Consider the following 20476-nt stretch of genomic DNA (forward strand, 5'->3'; position numbering starts at 1 on the left):
TAATATAATCGTCCTTGTCTAGCTGTGTTTCAAAAAAAAAAAATCGTCCTTGTCTATCCATTAAAGACGCCAACTAATTAATGACATTTGTCTAGCGTTTCTGTTATTGTATAATATAAATTCATGCTATTTACTTACATTGAAAACTAAAGTTGGCTTATTTTTTGTTCTTTGAAAGTTGTACTTTCTGCCTTTTTCTGGGATTCTAGAGTATGAGTTGGAACTATAATTTAATGATGTGCAAGTATATTCTAGATGCAAATCACACTCAATATTTAATGATATCAATATTTAATTGTATTTAATAAAATACTATCCAAGACCAATTCAATGGTTTCACTGTTCACATACCCAAAAATCTCTTTCTTTCCCATCACATTCAGCTCCCTCCTCCCGTAAACACCCAGGTACCTCAACCCACCCTAAAACCAACCGAAAGGAGCACACTAATTACCCTCTACCTCCCCAGCAAAACACCCACGACAGAACCAAATTACCTCAAACCACTAACCCCCATCTCAAAAACACCAAACCTATGCTCAGAAAGCGCAACCAATTGCTAACAAAACACTGCAGCGATTGGCACCTATTACTTACTCTGATGCATGAATTCCTCAGGTAACAATTCCTGATGAGGTGTTCCAGAGAGGAGCAGAAATGCACAGAGACTTCATCCAAGGGCACTTCTTTGCAAAAATGCCTTCATATCAAGCTATCCAAAGCGTGCTTAACTTCATGTGGGGAAAAGGAGCTAAGCTTGATATCAGAAATAACCTAAAAGACCGCTCCATTCTTGTCCGGATCCCCAACGAGTACATAAGGTCCAAAGTCCTTGAAAAAAGGATATGGTATGTTGGAACATCTATGTTTCATGTCTCCCAATGGTGCTCTAGCAACTCAGCTCCCGCTTCACTGTCCATTCCTACTTCCATCCCGCTCTGGGTCCACCTCAAAGGTGTTCCCTTGGACCTACGAAGCCTTGAAAGTCTCAGCTTTGCAGCAGGTCTCATCGGCAAGCCTAAAAAATAGATGAATTTATTAGAAACCTCACTGACCTTGACTTGGCGCATGTGAAGATTGAAGCAGTCTTCTCAAAGCCTCTGCCAGAATTGGTAGAGCTGAGAAGAACCACTGGTGAAATTATACTGGTGGAAGTTTCTTATCCTTGGGTTCCACCCTCTTGCTCCAACTGCTGAGAACTTGGTCACATCATGAAGGACTGTCTCCATGCAAACCCAACATGGGTTGAAAAGGATAAGCCCGCCTCAAAGGTTCCTGAAGCTGCAAAAAACACCACCAACATCAATGTTGTAGCAGTTAACACCGATACTGAAACCAATATTGAGGCAATTAAAAACCCACCTACTGCTTCTGCCCCGGTGGCTGCTGATCTTTCTGTTTCTAGCCCCACTCCTACAGCCTCTGAAGCTCTCCCTTCTTCTGAGCCAGTAGACCTATCTTTTGAAAATGATCTCCAAGAAATACTATCCCCGGTCCCTCCCTCCTCCCAGCCCCCTACTCTCCCCCCACCCCCTCCTGCCACAGCTTCTTCCCCTAGCCCCCTTGACTCCCTCTCAATCGTTACTATCCCTACCAATCTTGACCGTCGACCAACCCCATTCAAGCATAAATCATCCCTCAAAAGACCATCTCTCCTCTCCCCTCCTACGGTAACCCTTTTCAACCCTTTCTAATTGCTTGATGCTCCCCAAAACAAAGCCATTAAACTTTCTGAAACTTCTGACCCCTCCAACCATTCGAAATTCACCTTTTCTGCGTTTTCCCCCTCTCCCACCAAACCGCTCCTTCCAATCCCCCCTTCCTTAACCCTCCCTCTGTTTTTATCTTCTACTTTTGATGAGCCTCTTCTTCCTTCCGAGGAAGCCTCTCATTAGTCCCTATGAGTGCTAAAGCATTTTTTTGGAATGTTCGTGGCCTAAATGACCCGGATAAGCACCAACCTGTAAAAAAATGGTTAGATAGTCAACATGTATTTTTTTGGAGCGCTTTTGGAAACACATATTAAGGAAATGCAATTGAACCATGTAATGTCGAAGGTCTGTAAGGATTGGAGTTTTACCTCAAACCATGCTTCTGATTCTGATGGGTGTATTATTATTATCTGGAAGATCCCTGCGACTGTCACTATTCTCCACCAGTCTAGACAGTCACTAACATGCGAGGTCACCGTCGTTGGAACTCTAAAGTTCATATTTACAGCCATATATGCAGCTAACCTAGCTTCAGACTGTGCTGATCTATGGGTTGACCTATTAACTATCCAGCATCTCCTCCAACTAGACGTTTGTCCTTGGGTCGTTGGTGGTGACTTTAACCAGATCATCCACTTTGCTGAACACTCAAGCCCCTCTGTGAACCATCTTGATCCCCCAATGACGGACTTCAGAAACACCCTCACCCAGCTAGGTCTCTTTGACCTACGCTTCCTTGGTCCCCTCTTCACATGGTCCAACAAATGCCCAACCCTGCCCATAGCCAAAAAACTCGACCGCTTTCTTGTAAACCATCCTTGGATTGCTTCTCATCCCCATAGCCTAGCAAGTTTCCTTGCTCCTGAAATCTCTGACCACTGCCCAGCCATCCTTGATCTTGCTGTTGATCTGCCTAGAGCAGGAACCAAACCCTTCAAGTTCTATAACTTTCTCACCAAACACCCAGATTTCTGCCAGTTGGTTGGGACGGATTGGAATCAACTCGGAGGGACGGGATTGAATCTTTCTCATCTCTGTTGGAAACTAAAACAGATAAAGAGAGTGTTAAAAAAAATTGAATAGAGACAATTTTTCCAATATTCAAGAGAGAGTAAGAGAAAATAACATGTTGCTTCAAACTGTGCAGGTGAGAGCCCTAACAGACCCGTCCTCTACAAATTTCGAGGAGGAGAAAACAGTCATGACAAAACTAGTATTCCTACGATCAATTGAGGAGAGCTACTTTTGACAGAGGTCTCATATCTGCTTGTTAAAAGAGGGAGACCACAACACTTCTTTCTTCCACCGCCTCACCCAAGTCCGGAACTCCAATAACTCTATCTGTTCTTTCTGCCTCGCCAATGGTGACATCATTTCAGACCCTATTGCGATGGGCCATATTGCAATATCCCATTTCAAGAATATTCTGGCTCCCCTTTACCCCCCTGATACTACCTCTTCCCCGCTCTGGGTCCAGAACTTAACTGACTACGATGTCCCCAAGAGCTCGACAACTCTTTAACCACTTTCCCTGCAGCAGAAGAAATTTCATCAACTTTATTCAAAATCAACCCCAACAAATCTCATGGGCCTGATGGTCTTACCTCGGGTTTTTTCAAAGCAGCATGGCCAATTGTGGGTGTTGACGTTGTCTCTGGGATCAGCTCCTTCTTTCGCACAGGTCGCCTTCCCCCAGCTTCTAACTCTACTATCCTGTCTTTGGTTCCCAAAAATAGTGATGCCTCTACTATTGGAGACTACTGACTCATCTCTTGCTGCAACACACTGTACAAACTTATCTCTAAGCTCTTGGTGAAATGCCTAAAACCCCTTCTCCCGAAGATGATCCTACCCAACCAGACTGCATTTGTCCAGGGTCGCTTGTTAGTAGAGAACACTATATTAGCCTCTGAGATTGTCCACGGTTATCACAGAGACAAGGGTCCAAGTAGAATTACCTTGAAAATAGATATTGCCAAAGCGTTCGATACCGTCAATTGGAGATTCATCTTCAACTGCCTTTCTGGAATGAGTCTACCCCAAAAATTCATCCAATGGATCCATGCGTGTATCCCAACTCCTAGCTTTATGATCGGGTTCAATGGAACAGTTCAGGGCTTCTTCAAGAGCAATAGAGGTCTCAGGCAGGGAGACCCTCTATCTCCTTACCTATTTGTCATTGCAATGAATTGTTTATCGCTTATGCTAGATAAAGCTGCTGAAGAAGGGAAATTCGGCTATCATCACGCTTGTAAAGGCACGAAACTAACGCACCTGTGTTTTACGGATGACCTCCTAATCTTCTGTGATGGCTCTCCAATCTGTCAAGAACGTCCTCAAGGTCTTGGAAGCTTTCAAGCAAGCATCGAGTCTCTCGGTCAGTATCACCAAAACCTGATTCTTCTCTAGCGGCGTCCACCAGCCTGAAATTGACCAAATCGAAGCGCAGTGTGGTCTTTCTAGAGGGATACTGCATGTTCGCTATTTGGGCGTGCCACTCTGCACAAAGAAACTGACATTAACGAACTGTGAACCTCTCATCCGACAAGTCAAGAGTAAAATTAATAGATGGAGCAAAAATGATGTCATTTGCGGGAAGGTTATTACTCATTAAGACAGTGATCGCAGGTATTTCAAATTTCTGGTGCTCAACATTTACAATTCCTAAGAAATGTATAAAAATTATACATTCTCTCTGTGGGGCTTACCTCTGGAAAGGATCATCGGAAGGCTACCACTCAGCGAGAGTGTCTTGGGAGACTGTTACACTACCGAAAGAAGAAGGAGGCCACAGGATCAGGAACTTGGTTTGGTGGAATAAAGCTTGCTCGATTAAGTTGTTGTGGTTACTATTCTTCAGAGCAGGTTCCATATGGGTAGCTTGGTTCACTGAGAATGTTCTCTCCGGTGATCTGAGTAACCTATGGACCCTACGAGAAAAACAAACTCATGCCTCAGCCACTAGAAAGATTCTTAGGGTAAGAGATTATGTCTACAATTGGATCAAAATTGTACCAGGCAATGGAAAAAAATGTCGGTTCTGGTCAGATAATTGGAGTCCATTTAGCAATCTGAAAAAACATTTTGATCTCCCTCTTTCTACTAGCCTTGGTATCAGAGCATCTGCGACTCTACATGACCTTTATCAGCAAGGACGTTTGCTACTACCACACCCTCGATCAGAAGCTCAACAGAACCTCCACATTCATCTCTCCATCATCACTCTCTCTGATGAGAATGATGATTTCTTATGGTGTCCTCGTCCTGGTTCACCGCTATCAACTTTCTCCACAGGACAAGTTTACAACGAGATCAAACCATCAACAAAGGGTTCCTTGGCATTCTGTGATTTGGCCCTCAAGAGGTATCCCTAGACATAATTTTCTCACTTGGCTCGTTACTTTGAATCGCTGTCCCACAAAAGACAGGATGCTGAACTGGGGAATACAAACAGACCCAACATGCGTCCTCTGTAATGGCACTGCTGAATCAAGAGATCACATATTTTTTTAGTGCTCTTGCTCGTGGAATTTGTGGTCGCGTTTAGCGGGAAAGGAGAACTGGACTCCCTCTAGAAACTGGGACACTGGTCTAGGCTGCTTGCAGTCTTCTTCTCTCCCAAGATACCACCGGCTGCTTATCCTCCTCGCATGGCAGGCATCTATCTATCTCCTCTGGTCTGAACGCAACAATCGTCTTCACCGACAGCAGTTTAGGCCGACCTCTTCTCTGGAAAGACATGCTTACTCTCTCATCAGGAACCGTATCTCTGGCTTTCGTGAAGAAAACCCTCGCCTCTCCTCCTCAATGCTACAACTTTGGTTTGATCGCTGATCGCTCTCCTCTTCGTTCTAGGAGACTCTCCGTTTCCCAAACACTAATCAACTTCTTCATTTTGGGTTCAATTGCAATTTAATTAGGGATAGACTCATGGTTTCTTTTTTTGGTAAAGCTAGATGTATTGGGTAAAGCCCAAAAAAAATTGCGTTAGAGGTCATTTAGTTTATAAAAGTAAAGTTCTTTCTCCAAAAAAAAAAAAAAAAAAAAAAAAACTGCATTTCATTGTATCACATGAAACATCATCCGCATGTACGTATATGAGGAAAAGAAAAATATATACGAGAAAGTTTAGATGATGATTTAAGTTTTAAAACATTAAAAGCCCAATCAATATGAACTCCTCTGACTCCAGTAAAGTTTATGCGTTGGGCCTAGAAAGCGGTAAACGTCAGCAATGAGTGCTTCGATTGTATTAAATTCTTCTTTATTAGTCTTTAGTATATATTTTGTGTTGTGGATAAATTACGAAAGAGGTTGGTTAGTCTTTGTTCATCGACGTATTACTGAAAGAGAAAGCCCGACCAACCATTTAAAAAGCCTTCATTTGCAACATTTCATTTTAGTAATACCCTGTTCAAAAACGCGGACGCTTAGCAATCTTGGCGCGTGTCTAATCGCTACTCGGACCTCGTCCGCTGCAATTTTGACCAAATCGGTCAATAAAATCGGAAACTATTTAATCGGCTCAAAACCCGACCAATCGGCCCAATAAACCGACTAGGCGGCCCGTAAAAATTGACCCATAATTTTATTTATAAAGATAGATTTTTTGGGCTTTACTTGAAACCCGATATCTTAACAATACATTTCATGTAGAAGACACAATATATAGAGACGCATTTCCCTTCCTTTTTCTTCCGTAACCGTTACGATGTGGGACTCTTGTACTTTAACATTATAATGCGAAAATAAATAAAATGCACAGATGGGGAGTCGAAACCAGGTTGCTCAGCGTGATAGCAGTGGTCTTGACCACTAGGAGACAACCGATCTTTAACATTTTACGCATATGTTAATATGTATACGCATATGTTTATAATAAAAGTACAAAAACTAATCTCTAATTAATTCCTTATTTGTTGCCAAGGCCTGTGTATATACATATATATTTTTAAAAATAGATTTTATTAAAGTTAATATTGATATAAATTTGAGTATATATAAATTATCACATTATAATGTTATTTATGCTATATATTTAATTTTAACTATTAAATAAAATAAAAAATATTAAAAACTAGGTCCCGCGTATATCCCGCTTTATCCCCGATTTTTCGGTAACTCGTTAGGCCCGAGGTTGCCGCCCGACTAGCGCCTAGCGTAGTTTCGAACAGGGAGTAATACTAGTGGTGTGAACAATAGGAACGGATAAGAAAAGAATGAGTGAGAATAAAATTTTAGAAATGATGAGGAATGATGGTTCATTATCAAAAGTAATGAGGAATTGATTTGTTCTATAATTCTATACAAATAAAGGAACGAAGAGGAATGAAAAGGAAAATATATTCCTCATGAAACGTAAAAAGTTTAAGGAATGTTAATGAACATAGTGTTCCTCCTCATTCCTTTGGTCACCAGTCACACCCTAGGTGTTTTCATACGCCATGTGCAACGGTAAAATTTTAAATTAAAACTGTATTTAAAAATAAAAATTTGTTAATATTTAAGACTTTTTTATTTTTAAACCAATATTTTAATTTAAATATTAAATACTAATTTAGTTAAACATAGAATTAAGATAAAATAAATCATTTGATTTACTTAAATTTATATTTAAGTTATATTTAAAATTATAGTATCGATAGATTTTTATTTATTTATTTTGGTTAAAATATATTAAATTAACTTGTGTAAAGTAAAATTGATAAATTTTTTTTTATAAATTATTTTAATATATAACTAAAAAGAATTTCAAAAATTTGTAGATATCAAAATAAACAAATGATAATACAATTAAAATTTTAAATTTTTTTAAAAAAATTGTATAAAATTTTGAAAGTATTGTTTAATAATAAAAAATTTATGATTATAAAAATATATTTAAATAATATTTTGAAATTTAAAATATATTTTATATTTTTCTTAACTTATTATTTAATGACATATTTGAATAGATTTATTTTAATGATAATTTATGAGTTATTACCATATTATCAAAAGTTACCAAAAATTAAAAGCAACATTAAATTTAGTTGTCCATGTCACTTTTAGCCGTATGTCATGTCATCAATTTTAATATGTCATGTCATATTTTTTTGGTGAAAATGATTGTAGAGATGACATGTGTGAAATCACTTCACAAATAATTAGATGTTTTCGTGCACCATGTGCAGAAATAAAAGTTTTTAAATTTAAAATATTTTAAAAATATTTTAAAAAAATTTGAATTATGTATAAAAATTAAGATAATAATTAATTTTTTATTTAAATTTATATTTATGTATATTTTGTATGTATTTTAAATTATAATCTTGGAATTTTTTTATTTTGGTTAAAATATATTAAATCAAATTCTATAAAATTAAGAGAAAATTTTGTTAGATATGTAATATTAAAAAGAAATATATTTATAATTTTATAATATTAAAAATAAATATATGAGTTTATTAATATATTTTCACAATTTTTCCAAAAATAAATATTTGTATTGAAAGTTGATATTAATGATGATATATGAATTAATATTCATTGCCATAATTAAAATTTCTCATCAAAAACTATAAAGTTTTATATGAAAAATTGCACATATCACAGTTATGTTAATGCCGTGTTATATTTTTTTATAAGATATGTCAGAAAATTGGACGTGGCGATGACATGTATCAAATCAATTCACAAATAATGTATAGGGAATGTTTAATAATTATAGAGATTGACATGTATGAAATCAATTCATAAATCCCTAGGAGATTATTTATACGTCCAATTGACGATAGATCCTTCACACAATTGCAATAAACCAAATAATAAAACAGGTTTTGCGACACTGATTGCTTTCTCCTAATAAGCATTATGTTACTGTACCCCTGTTTATATCTTCCCACTTATACATATTTTCTCAATTCAAAAAAATAAAATAAACCAAGGAATATCATTTGGTCTGGTTAAAATCCCGGTTTAAATTTATGAACAGAAGTTCAATGTTCTACGTAAAATTAATCGAAACCGGGCAGTACGGTCTATACCAGAATATAGATAAACCAATATTGGGCTTATTTATAAGCCTTTAAATTTGATTCAGAGGCCCAATTAAGAGTCCAAATAATTAGACCTACGAATATCTCCCGCCTTCCAGGTCATGAAACTTTAATTCAAAAACTCAAAAACCTGTCTCTTCGGCGACGTTGCGCAGAGAAGGATCGGAGATGGGGCAGAGAGGTGAACATATCGAGTTCCTATTGTTTAATTTTCGTTTTTATTAGTTTCTAAGTGAGATTATGTATAATGTGTAAAGGTTGGTGTTTGGTGGCAGTTGATCTTTGGTCTGATATCATTAGATCCGATGAAGAAGACGGAGATGGGTTCAGAGATGTCCCTCAGGTCGAAGTTTACCAGAGAAGGAAGAAGCTTGAGAAGCCTTCCGCAGCCGAAAATTTGTAATTTTGAACCAAAACAAAAACCTTCCTTTTGTTGTTGTTTTTGGCTCTGTGATCTGACAATGTTTTAATTTCCATGTGTGTCGGAGAAACAGAGCGTGGTCGGTGAAAGGTGTTCGTACAAGTTTCATCAACGGACCCAAGAGAGATAGCTGGACTCGTTCCCTTTCCACCAGGTTATATTCTGAGCGTAATCCTTATTTCGTTCTTGTGATTCTCATTTTTTTTTAGCTATGAAATTAGTGCAGACCATATGTTCGTTGAAATGTCAAGGAAGTGCCACCAATTTTTTAAATTTTAGTAGACTGATGAAAGGATTGATAACTGTGGCAGAGGGAGGGAGAGTATAGCAGTGGGCGCTTATGTCAACAATCAGCCTCAGAAGAAGCATGTTAGGAGAAAGAAGCCTGCTATTCCAAAGGTAGTCTTTGTTGTTGTATATGAAGCCTAGTGTTCTCTGAACAAACATTCTCATTGTCTCCTAGAAGATGGTCACAATGTGATTTTTATAAACGCATTATATTCTATTCTCTCAGGGGAAAGGTGTGAAAGCTCCAGACTTGCAGAAAGAGAAGGAGTATTTTCATGAGGTTGATGCTTTTGAGCTTGTGGAAGAGAGTCCATCTCCCAAGACCAAGAATGCTAGTACATGGATCAATGGTGAGCAAGTTGTTCCTGAGGTGCCGCATCTGGCCACACGATTAGAGAAATGGCTGATCTCGAAGAAGTTAAATCGTCCTTGTGGTCCTTCAAGCACACTCTCTAAGATACTTGAAAGTTCACACTCAACCACACGCCTAGAGCCAATACTTGATGATGTTGCCTTTGATGTGTTGGCTCTAGGAACCCCAGCAAATGCTTCTGCTAGTAACAGTTCAATTTTCAGGCTCATTCAGAGCGGTGATGACAGCTTAGATGCCGAAGATGTGCCTGTTACAAAGATCAAGACAGAGGAAATTGACTTTGAAGATGAGTCTGTTAGAAAGATCAAGACTGAAGAAATCGACCTTGAAGATGAGCTGAAGCGACTGTCTTTGACGTCTGATCTGGCATCCTCTCATCTGGATTATGAGAAGCCATTTCTTGATCTGTTGTCCGCCTGTGGACAGATGCGACCATCAAACTTCATGGAAGTGTTCTCCAAATTCTGGTAAGGACCTATAAAGAATCCTTTTATGTTCTGGCGCTGGATGTTTGTCTAGTGGTACAACGTCCTCTTTAAGGATTGTGATATACTGTTCTTAACTTGTTGTGTTTAATTTGAGCTGATTATAATCATGACTCAAACTTGCAGTGAACCAGAAAGCATTGTCAAGATTGGTGAAGGTACGTATGGGGAGGCTTTTAGAGCTGGTCCTAGTGTCTGCAAAATTGTTCCAATCGATGGAGACTTTACCGTTAACGGAGAAATACAGAAGGTATTTTTCTTAACTCACTTCTTTTGCACTCAATGATACAATTTCTAGTTAGTGAAAGGATCATTTTTAGCATTAGAGGAAATATTGGAGAGGTCAGTGACTGCAAGTTTAGTTAATTCTATGTAGAGAAGAACACATTGGTTATAATTTAAATATGTTAATCATCTCTAGAGCAATGCATTGATGGTTAATATTATGCATATACTTACAGCAAATCGAAGAGAATACTACATATATAATAATGACATCTTATTATTTGTTCATTTGTTGCAGAGAGCTGACGAACTGCTTGAGGAAGTGATACTCTCTTGGACTCTTAATCAACTTAGAGAACAAGAGACTGAAGCTCAGAATTTGTGCCCGACATTCATAAGAACTCAAGAGTACGTCTTCTCAGTAACTAAAATAAGCTGGAGATGTAACTTTATGTTATAAATCTTATACTGAACTTTTGTGTATCTGTGCTCATGATGTTGTTGCAGTATAAAAGTGTGCCAAGGTCCCTATGACCCTATACTGGTAAAAGCATGGGAAGAGTGGGATGCAAAAAATGGATCTGAGAATGATCACCCAGATTTTCCGGAGAAACAAGTTAATACTCTTTTCACTTTATTAGATTTCACAAAGGTCTGTTTATGTAGGTAGGATGCTGTATAATCTGTAAAAATATCGTTTATTTGCTGTGTGGTTTTTGCTTCCAGTGTTATGTCATGTTTGTTCTGGAACATGGTGGCAAAGACCTTGAAGGCTTCGTTCTTTTGAACTTTGATGAAGCACGGAGCTTACTGGTTCAGGTAAATTATAGGCTCTGTTTCTTCTAATCAGATTGAGTAAATGAGTTTTGGTTCTGGTTAATAGCGTGCATTTCACATGTAAGGTCACCGCTGGCCTGGCTGTTGCTGAAGCTGCTTTTGAGTTTGAGCACAGAGATCTTCACTGGTAAGCTTAGTATTTAATTTGGTATATAGTTTACTAATTGGGTTTAGTATACTACTTAGTAGTGTTCTCTCGCCTGATTTTTTTTTTCTCTTTTTTAGGGGAAACATTCTTCTAAGTCGTAATAACTCGAGTACTCTGCCTTTTATTGTCGAGGGGAAACAAGTTTTCGTCAAAACTTTTGGAGTACAGATATCTATAATCGACTTTACTCTTTCAAGAATCAATACAGGTGAGTTTCTGGTTATCAGTACTGTGATATAATGTAAACCATGAGATCCTATCTAATGCTTAACTACCATGATCAGGTGAAAAGATACTGTTTCTGGACCTTACTGCTGATCCCTACCTTTTCAAAGGACCAAAAGGAGATAAACAGGTAAGTAATGTAATGAAGCTTTCAGTTATTTCAAGAGCTACGAAATATTGCAGTCATATTGATTTAAGCTTATAATGTCATATTGCAGTCGGAAACTTATAGAAAGATGAAGGCGGTTACTAAAGATAGCTGGGAAGGACAGTAAGTTTAACTTTCCCAAGCCAAATTGAAGTGTGCTTTAAATGATTTGCTAATGTTTATATTTGCCATGGTTTGTTTCTTATTCTTCCAACAACAGCTTTGCTCGAACAAACGTTCTCTGGTTAATCTACCTCGTGGATCTCTTACTGACCAAGAAATCATTCGTAAGTTTGTAGTCTTGTAGGATACATAGCTGGTTATTAGCTGTCTCATCTTAGAAAAGCTTATTGATTTTCCTTTGCGTCTATGTTTTAGGAGCGGTCTTCGAAAGATGAAAGAGAATTGAGGTCACTGAAGCAGCGCATGGAGAAGTATAAATCAGCTAAAGAGGCTCTTTCAGATCCTTTCTTCTCAGACATGTTGTTGGACCAAATATCATAAAGAATGTAATAAAACCCACAAGTGAGTAACCAGAATCTCACTCTCTTTCTCCCTTTCTTGGAACTCTGTTTCCTAACCACTAAAATCAACAGTGTCTTAGCTCTTATTTCCTAATCTTCCTTTTGAAGTTGTTTATCAAGGATTCATTATCTAATATCAATCTTGATTTCCATCTATTCAGATTCAGATGAATAGAAGAACTAATAAAACGTTCGTATGTGACAACAGTTTAATGGTAGCTTTTGTCTGTACACATGCTTTTGATCCCATGTAGTCTTTTTAGAACAAAGTATCAAGATCTACCATTCCACATGGGTTGTCCCTACTTGCATGAATAGATCTTCTTATCTAAAGAACAAAGAACAATATTCAAATCGCGTAGAGGATAAATGAGAAGTTTGCTTTAGAATTAGCACAGTAAATTTAATCCTTGAAACAGCTAACAAAGCTTTTACGTTCTCTGCTTTTCTCAATCACTTTCCGCTTTGATGATTTCTTTAAATCTTTGTGGGTTTTGCTGAGCTAAGCAGAGATCAACCATTGGGTTAATTAATTTCATGATCTTAATCTCTTCCTTTTTGGATAAGAGAAAATATTATATTTATACCAATTTGCAGCTTCTTTCTTGAAAACTTTGCAAGAACTTTATGCATATGCTCATGTCTGAAACGGGTCTGACAAAAATGGATTTTTCTTTCTTTGGCAAAAGCTTATATCTATGTACAAAATATATAAGAAAAGAAAAAGAAAACAGATTGAGATTAGTCAGTGACCAAATCCAAAAGACTTCATAGCAAAGCAAACATCTTTTTCTCTTTATTTTTTCTTCTTAGTCACTTGCATGTTAAGTACAGTCAGCTTCATCCCTTTTTTCTCCGCCAATTTTCTCATGAAGAATCTCAAAAGCTTTTGTTCTCCTTATAAACCCAAGAAAGAAGGGAAGAAAAAAAACAAACAACCTCAAGCTCTGATGGCGGCAAAACAGAGTTACTTCTTCTTGTTTCTTTCTCTTGTCCCACTCTGTTCCTCAACAACTCATGATGTCATAAATCCACCAACGGTCTTCCCAACAAACCCTACAACTACACCACCGGCTACTACATTCCCTCCGGTGACCATAACCCCCACAAATCCATCTCCAGCCCTTCCTCTTAACCCTCCAGTCACAGTAGTCCCTCCTACACTCACACCACCAGTGACCACCAACCCAGTGACTCAGTACCCTCCAACACAACCCTCAGGGACGGTTCCTGTGATTCCACCGCCTGTTGTCTCAACCTCCCCATCGGTTTCAGGACAAAGCTGGTGCGTGGCAAAGCCTGGAGCCTCCCAAACCTCACTCCAGTTGGCTCTTGACTATGCATGTGGAAGCGGTAAAGCGGATTGCTCTCAGATACAGCAAGGAGGCAGCTGTTATTCGCCCATCAGTCTTCAGAATCATGCCTCGTTTGCCTTCAACAGCTATTACCAGAAGAATCCTTCTCCTCAAAGCTGTGATTTTGGTGGTGCAGCTTCAGTTGTTAGCACTAACCCAAGTAAGTGAGTCTAACTCTGCGTTGCAGATTCACTTTGCTTGTACTGTGTTTTGAATTGTTTGTTACAAAACAGGTACTGGTTCTTGCGTTTACCAGACAGGTTCTAGTTCTGGTTCATCAACATCAACGTCAACTCCAGTAGGAACAACAACGCCAACTCCATCAACACAAACAGTGAACCAGCCACCTCTCACACCAACACCTATAACACCAACAGGAGGCGTGACAATTGGGTAATAAAAACATTTCTTCCAACTCTCTTTTTCTTTTTGTCTCAAACCCTCTTTCAGAGTTTCCTAACTGAAAATGTAACTATTTATCTGTATATTCAAGGGTTGGAACTCCACCAGCGGTTTTTAACCCGGCGAATCCTTCATCAAACACTCTACCAAATCCATCCTCAGGAGGTTCAGCGGTTTACGGGTTTGATGGTTCACCTAATGGTAACAATCCAACACCATCAGACTCAACCAACTTGCAGATTCACTCTGCTCATATTATGGTGGTATCATTGATTCTTCATGCAGTGCTATTTCATTAGAAATAGAATATACAGAAGTTGAATTAGTTTTATGACATAGTTATGCTCAATTTCAAGCTCATTTCGTATCAGTACGAAGAAGAAGTTAGGAATGTAAGACATTTATAAATATGTTTGGTTCAACGCTCATACATTGTAGGATACGGTCTATCTACTTTAATATGATGTAAAATGATTTCTTCTCTAGTTCAACGCCTAGAAAAGGAGACATGGAGACAACAACCTTGAAACCTGATTTGTCCCAGAAGTTTTGGTTGCTAAAAGGATCATCTTCATGCTGTCATACGTGGTCACGTCATCACTAGATTGTAGGGTTTTGTCAGACACAGATACATAGGAAGAAAAACTTAGTTAGGATTCAACACTTGACAGTTCAAAAGATTCCTAAACATAGTAAACGTAAGCAACAAGAAACTGAAAATAAATAAATAAATAAGATCACCTTCACTATTCTTTCATTGCCGAGTTCTCTTTCACTTTCAAATAGCCATTCGAGGCAAGACTCTGTTTCGGTTTCTGCTCTTGATCACCGCCGGAGAGCTCAAAGGAGGCTTCTCTAAGCTTGTCAACATCCGACCTCGCCTTCTCGTAGAGCTTAACGAAATACTCAAGAGCCTCACGCGCTCTCTTCTTCGCCACGGCACCCTCTTTCCCCTTCCGTTCAGCTTCCATTTTAAAGGCACACACGGCCCTGTTCATAGAAAAAGCGGCGATCTTGGAGGCACATACCAAAGCTTCGGAGAGGGATTTATCCAAGCAGCGAACGCCGTTGGTGTCGACGAAAGGACGGAAGAAGGAGAAGGAGATAGGGTCCCGGCAAGGAGGACAGAGGTAACGAGTGGAAACTGCGTCGTCGTCGCCGGCGCATTGGATGTGAGTGTAGGAGCCTCAGTGGGAGCAAGAGACGCGGCGAGACTGATGCCGTGGCGGAGAAGAATCGTAGCAGGTGGGGAAAAACGACGTCGGATGGCTGCGGAGGAGGCAGTGCGTGCAGAAGAAGCGGGGGACGCCGCGGAGACGTGCTGGGTGTATGACCCAAGAATCTTGGCTGCCGAAATAGTCTCATGTCTCGTTGGAATACGAGGATGAGTCAGCCGTCTCAGAAGTTGACGTTGACGACGGGAGGTTCATATTGGATAGGGTTTAAGCAATTGAGAGGAAGAAAGGTTTTAGATTCTTGATGACCAAGAAAAGATTATTCGATTTATTAAGGAGGTCATAATGGGCTCAGCTTATTGGGCCGTATAATTGTTTATCTATTGGGCTTAAAAATCAAATTTACAAGAGAGAAACTAAACCAAAAAGTCCACTAAACCCTCCCAAACCCCCCCCCCTAATGTTACACAGCCAGCAGAGGCTTAATGTTAAAATGAATATTAAGGTACTTTCTTGGTTTCTCCCCTGTGACATGTCTTAATCTTGTTTAAAGCTTGACGCAATCTCGAGAGTTCAGTGCGACTAATCCAGTCTCTAGCTTACATATTTTCACCATAGCGACAAGTTTTCAATGAATCTGCCATCGTTTAAACCCACCAAAAGTTTCAAATTAAGAACGTGAATTAAATCCTGTAACAGAGCTAGGAAATACGCAAAAGAGACAAAGAAGCTTGAGCTGTAATAAATAAACCTGATAAAGGCCAGAAAAAAAAAACGTGACCTTTTCGAAATTTGAAACCTACCCCACTAGTCTCCATCGTCGTCATTGCTTGACAGCTCACCGGAAGTAAGAAGAAACCCCAGAGAGTCGAATATACTTTCAAGTTTGTGATTTCTCCAGAGGAGGAAAGAGACAGAGGAAACAAGCAAATGTGCTGCTTCGGCTTTGACTGGATCGCGCGGCAAAGTATATTTGTATTTTTATGGATCGTTTGAATTCTAGAAAGCCACGTAGACTATTACATTCATTATTTTCTCCTGGACAGGTAACTCTCAACATATATCATCTAGAGTTGTGATTTAACTGTGCTCCTCTTCTTTTACTCTGTTACTGTGCTCACTCACTCTCTCTGTTTATGTTCACTCACTCACTCTTAGTTATCACTTGTGTATCACCATAACACACAAGTACACACTCATACTCTCTTGACTCTCAGGTTTGTTTTCTTATTGTAGAGAGAAGAGAGAACACAAGTATGTCTACATTGTTAACTCTTTTCTTATTGAATTGGATGCACATATTTATAGTAGTTTTATCTAACTACTACACACACATATTTAGACATTTAACATGACCACTGAAATCCAATAATTAACTTAAAAAAAAAAAAATTAGAAACCTCGACGAAATTCTCCCACTAGACGATAAAAAAAATTAATTAGACTGCCAGAAGTTCTAAACTTTTCAAATCACAAAATTAACTACTAATTTATTCATTAGAATCCATAAGAGTTTCTAACCAATGGACTTGCTCTTATACATTTAATTGATACTCTATTCTGAATCAATTTATTTGGTAGTTCTTGTAAGTTAAGTGCTGAGAACGTGAAGAAGTTGAGTTCACTGCTACAGAAGCAAAGACACTATTCTAAGCGTAATGTGTTCACTACATGATTCACATCCATTCCTAAGAATCATGTGCTCAACATCACAACACTCATGATTCCCAATCCATCACCAGATACATAGGACTAAGAACTTCGTTAGTATTCAACACTTGACAGTTCAAAAGATTCCTACACATAGTAAACGAACAAACAAGAAACTGAAAAAAAAAAAAAAAAAGACTTGCATACTCTACATTGAACTCTAAATCAGAATCTGCTCAGCTTGAAAACTTCTTTAGACGAAAAGGCTTCAACTTTATCATATCTATTCACTTTTCTTGAATATCTTGGCCAGACCTCTCTATCACTATGCAAAACTCTGTTTCGGTTTCTGATAATCACCGGAGATCTCAACGGAGCCTTCTCTAAGCTTCTGAATAGCCAACCTCGCCTTCTCGTAGAGCTTTACAACATCCTCAAGAGCCTCGCGCTCTCTCTTCTTCGCAACCGCACACTCTCTCCCCTTCAGCTCAGCTTCCAAATTAGCCACAAACACGGCCCTGCTCATCGAAAAAGCCGAGATCTTGGCGGCGCACAAGAAAGCCTCCGAGAGGGACTTATCCAAGAATCGAACGCCGTTAGCGTCGACGATCGGACGGAAGAATGAGAACGAACTAGGGTTCAGGCAAGGAGGACAGAGGTAAGGAGGAGAGGAGCTTACGTCGTCGCCGCCGGCGCAGTGGATGTGAGTGTGGGAGCCGCATTTTGAGCAAGAGACGCGGCGAAACTGATGCGGAGGGGAAGAGTCGTAGAAGGCTAGGCACGAGGGGCAAAACGACATCGGATGGTTGCGGAGGAGGCAGTGCGTGCAGAAGAAGCGGAGGACGCCGCGGAGACGTGCAGAGTGTATGACCCACGAATCTTGGCTGCCGCAATCTTGGCATATAACGGTGGAATTCGACGCTGTATCAGCCGTCTCCGGCGTTGACGTTGACGACGGAAGGTGCATAGTCTCTGTCAGCGATTGGGGAAAGAACGCAATCGGGAGGAAGAAAGTTTCGACGTCGGAGCAAGGCTTTTAAACGATTTACTACGGACGTCATAAATGGGCTCAACTTATTGGGCCGTATAATTGTTTACATATTGGGCTTTTAAAATTTTAATTTACGAGGCAAAACATAAACACCAAAAAAAAATCCACTGAACCCTTCCCAAACGTGTATGTACGATGGATGTCTTTTTTTTTTCTTCGTCGTCCGGTAGATTATCATAATTTAAACAAGTTTTACACAAAGCCAGCAAATGTATGAAACCTTTCCGGAATCATAAGCCGACGAGGTAAACAAACCCTTTCGGAGCAAGAGGTAGAACCACCAAAGAAAGAAACTAACTAGACATAAAAAAAAGATAAGAAAAGGTCACGTAGATCTAATGGAACACAAACATTCGAGGGATGTAAAGGTGACCGATGACTGAGCCAGAATGATCATGAAAGCGTAGCAGGTCCAGAATGTACACAAACATTCGAGGGATGTCTTTTTAGTTTTTTACACAGCCAGCATAAGCTTAATGTTAAAATGAACATAAATTAACTTTCTTACCTATGACTTGTCTTGATCTTTGCTTAAATCTTGACGCAATCTGGAGTTCAGTGCTACTAATCTACTCTACTTACACCTCAAGAACATATTTTTCACCAAATAGACTTCTTAGTGTGATAAATTGTCAATGAATCTGCCAACGTTTAATTAGGTGAGGCTTTTTACAAATTAACTATACACAATAATAAGTAGCAGAAACTTAGATATTAATAAAGGTGGTCTTCTGCAAAAAGAGGTACAAAAAAGAGTTTGAACTTTCACTAATTTCGACTGATATCTTCTAGTGAAGGTGGATTAAGACAGCTCTAACTAATTGCGGTAACCAATGAGTTACAACAAGCAATAGGAAACAGACACGTGGAGCATAGAGGTGGAGACAAATGAAGTAAAAGAGGTTTATACCCTTAATTGAAACTTGAAAGAGAAGGAAATGGTGTTAATGTCGCAAAGCAAAAGAAAAGTTGAACATCATTTTGCTTTTGGCCACACTAATATATCAAGATTATCTATGATTATGTCTTCTCTCGTGTCTTACCAATTAGATTGGGCCATATTGGAGGGAAAATCAACCATACAAGCTCTCTTTTAATTCTCTTGTTTAATCAAACTTGAAATGTTGTTTGCCTTCTTTTCTAAGTTTTATCTTTTTTTCTCCACCACAAATCACAAAACACAAATCAAATGATAAATTTGGGAAAAGCAGATGAGGCAAGCAACTAGTAAACGTATAGTATAACATTACACAAGTCACAAGCACACGGGTTAGAATCTTTGTTCGCCGCCGTATAATTTACACGAATACTTTTCACTACAAACTGCAAATTTAAATAAATGAATACTTTAAAAGTGTAGTATATATGTATCATCAAAATAAATATTATCCCATGATACACTTTTAAAAAATATGAGAAATCAACTCGATCTATTGTATACTATAACTCATCTCAGAACTCAACTAGAGTATGAATTCATTAAATCCTCAAAGATACTAATCGGAAAAACTGATGGATGCCAAGCTAAATCAACAGTAATTAACAACGTGAAATCGAAGTCTTGAATAAATACTTAATGAGACATAAGTATAATTATTATGATGCATTACTTTTTAATTAATGAAATGGGGATAAACTTTACAAAAATTATTCAAACATAAAATAATAAAAGGGTCCTTAGTATAAGTGCATGCATGTGCTAATGTTTACTTGATGATAGGATTAATGCTAAACGGGCCAATTAAGATGGTATACAATTAAGGTCATTTCTCACTGGGACCCCTCTCTCTTTCTCTATGACTTCATCCTCTTAATCTAAAATGTAATCAACTTTCTAATAGGTCCCTTTCTCTATGTCCAATTAATAAATTCTTATTAAAAATTATCAAAATCTTCCATCAACATCGTTGATTCGTTGTAGAAGTACTTGATTAAATATTTAGCACTTTCACAAACCTTAATTGGATGCATATTTTCGTTAGTTGGTTAAATCCGCTGATGGTTAATCTTTTAGACTTTTGTCTAAATCTCCTAATTATAGAAAACTATATACTGTACACAGTAAACAACAGATGCATTGATCATTGATGTATCATGTATGAAAATTAAGTAGGAGCTACGAAAATTAATAATAATTAGGCTTTGCTATCGCCATCTCATGTCCCCTAATTTTTCTTACAAAATATTTACAATTATTTTTTATTATACTTACTTTCATAGTTTTTTTACTTCCATAGTTACAAGTGGCTCTGAGAGATGAAATTTATTCAAATTCCAAAAAATCATTAAAATTGGGGAAGAAAAATCATCTTAGACGACGACACAATCACTTTCAGTTCTGGCCTTATTTATTTATTTATTCTGTATCCACTTTTAAGTTTCAGATAACGACTTTTCTACATAAATATGTTTGATCAAGA

The 20476-nt window shown here is 38.3% G+C and overlaps 4 protein-coding genes and 1 pseudogene across 7 annotated transcripts; 3 read left to right on the forward strand and 2 right to left on the reverse strand.

The window, feature by feature from the left end:
• Positions 1–1211: 1211 nt before the first annotated feature.
• Positions 1212–1694, forward strand: LOC125591937 (proline-rich receptor-like protein kinase PERK9). Its single transcript, XM_048766865.1, has one exon. It carries the CDS (start codon positions 1212–1214, stop codon positions 1692–1694), a length of 483 nt encoding a protein of 160 aa, XP_048622822.1.
• A 7127-nt stretch (positions 1695–8821) lies between these two features.
• Positions 8822–12579, forward strand: LOC106366834 (serine/threonine-protein kinase haspin homolog). 4 transcript variants are annotated; one of them, XM_013806497.3, is made up of 15 exons: positions 8822–8930; positions 9025–9148; positions 9238–9324; positions 9482–9569; positions 9685–10298; positions 10443–10566; positions 10840–10949; positions 11049–11157; positions 11268–11360; positions 11444–11505; positions 11604–11734; positions 11811–11881; positions 11970–12022; positions 12120–12186; positions 12278–12579. In XM_013806497.3, the coding sequence occupies exons 1-15, from the start codon at positions 8918–8920 to the stop codon at positions 12401–12403; spliced, it is 1872 nt and encodes a 623-aa protein (XP_013661951.1). In that variant the 5' UTR covers positions 8822–8917; the 3' UTR covers positions 12404–12579. The 4 variants fall into 4 exon arrangements, with proteins under 4 accessions (XP_013661951.1, XP_013661953.1, XP_013661949.1 ...); XM_013806499.3 differs by having other exon boundaries at positions 9244–9324; XM_013806495.3 differs by having other exon boundaries at positions 8841–8930; positions 9007–9148.
• Positions 12580–13195: 616 nt separating this feature from the next.
• LOC106364436 (PLASMODESMATA CALLOSE-BINDING PROTEIN 4-like) lies at positions 13196–14617 on the forward strand. Its single transcript, XM_013804016.3, has 3 exons — positions 13196–13938; positions 14012–14171; positions 14272–14617. Exons 1-3 carry the CDS (start codon positions 13245–13247, stop codon positions 14477–14479), a joined length of 1062 nt encoding a protein of 353 aa, XP_013659470.1. The 5' UTR covers positions 13196–13244; the 3' UTR covers positions 14480–14617.
• A 309-nt stretch (positions 14618–14926) lies between these two features.
• Positions 14927–15610, reverse strand: LOC106364437 (annotated as a pseudogene).
• Positions 15611–16498: 888 nt separating this feature from the next.
• On the reverse strand, positions 16499–18655 carry LOC106364435. The gene has a single exon (XM_013804015.3). The coding sequence runs from the start codon at positions 17970–17972 to the stop codon at positions 17331–17333; it is 642 nt and encodes a 213-aa protein (XP_013659469.1). The 5' UTR covers positions 17973–18655; the 3' UTR covers positions 16499–17330.
• Positions 18656–20476: the final 1821 nt, after the last annotated feature.

This window comes from Brassica napus, chromosome C8 (genome assembly GCF_020379485.1).
Source record: "Brassica napus cultivar Da-Ae chromosome C8, Da-Ae, whole genome shotgun sequence".
NCBI classification, from domain to species: domain Eukaryota; kingdom Viridiplantae; phylum Streptophyta; class Magnoliopsida; order Brassicales; family Brassicaceae; genus Brassica; species Brassica napus.

Excerpts from the sequence above, each read along its gene's own strand:
- LOC106366834 (XM_013806495.3), top strand. Across the intron at positions 10,567-10,839 it reads TTAACGGAGAAATACAGAAG|AGAGCTGACGAACTGCTTGA; the intron begins GTATTTTTCTTA and ends CATTTGTTGCAG. Across the intron at positions 11,882-11,969 it reads GACCAAAAGGAGATAAACAG|TCGGAAACTTATAGAAAGAT; the intron begins GTAAGTAATGTA and ends GTCATATTGCAG.
- LOC106364436 (XM_013804016.3), top strand. The coding sequence starts at position 13,245 with ATGTTAAGTACAGTCAGCTTCATCCCTTTTTTCTCCGCCAATTTTCTC. Across the intron at positions 13,939-14,011 it reads AGTTGTTAGCACTAACCCAA|GTACTGGTTCTTGCGTTTAC; the intron begins GTAAGTGAGTCT and ends GTTACAAAACAG. Across the intron at positions 14,172-14,271 it reads ACAGGAGGCGTGACAATTGG|GGTTGGAACTCCACCAGCGG; the intron begins GTAATAAAAACA and ends TGTATATTCAAG.
- LOC106364435 (XM_013804015.3), bottom strand. The coding sequence starts at position 17,972 with ATGCACCTTCCGTCGTCAACGTCAACGCCGGAGACGGCTGATACAGCG.
- LOC125591937 (XM_048766865.1), top strand. The coding sequence starts at position 1,212 with ATGAAGGACTGTCTCCATGCAAACCCAACATGGGTTGAAAAGGATAAG.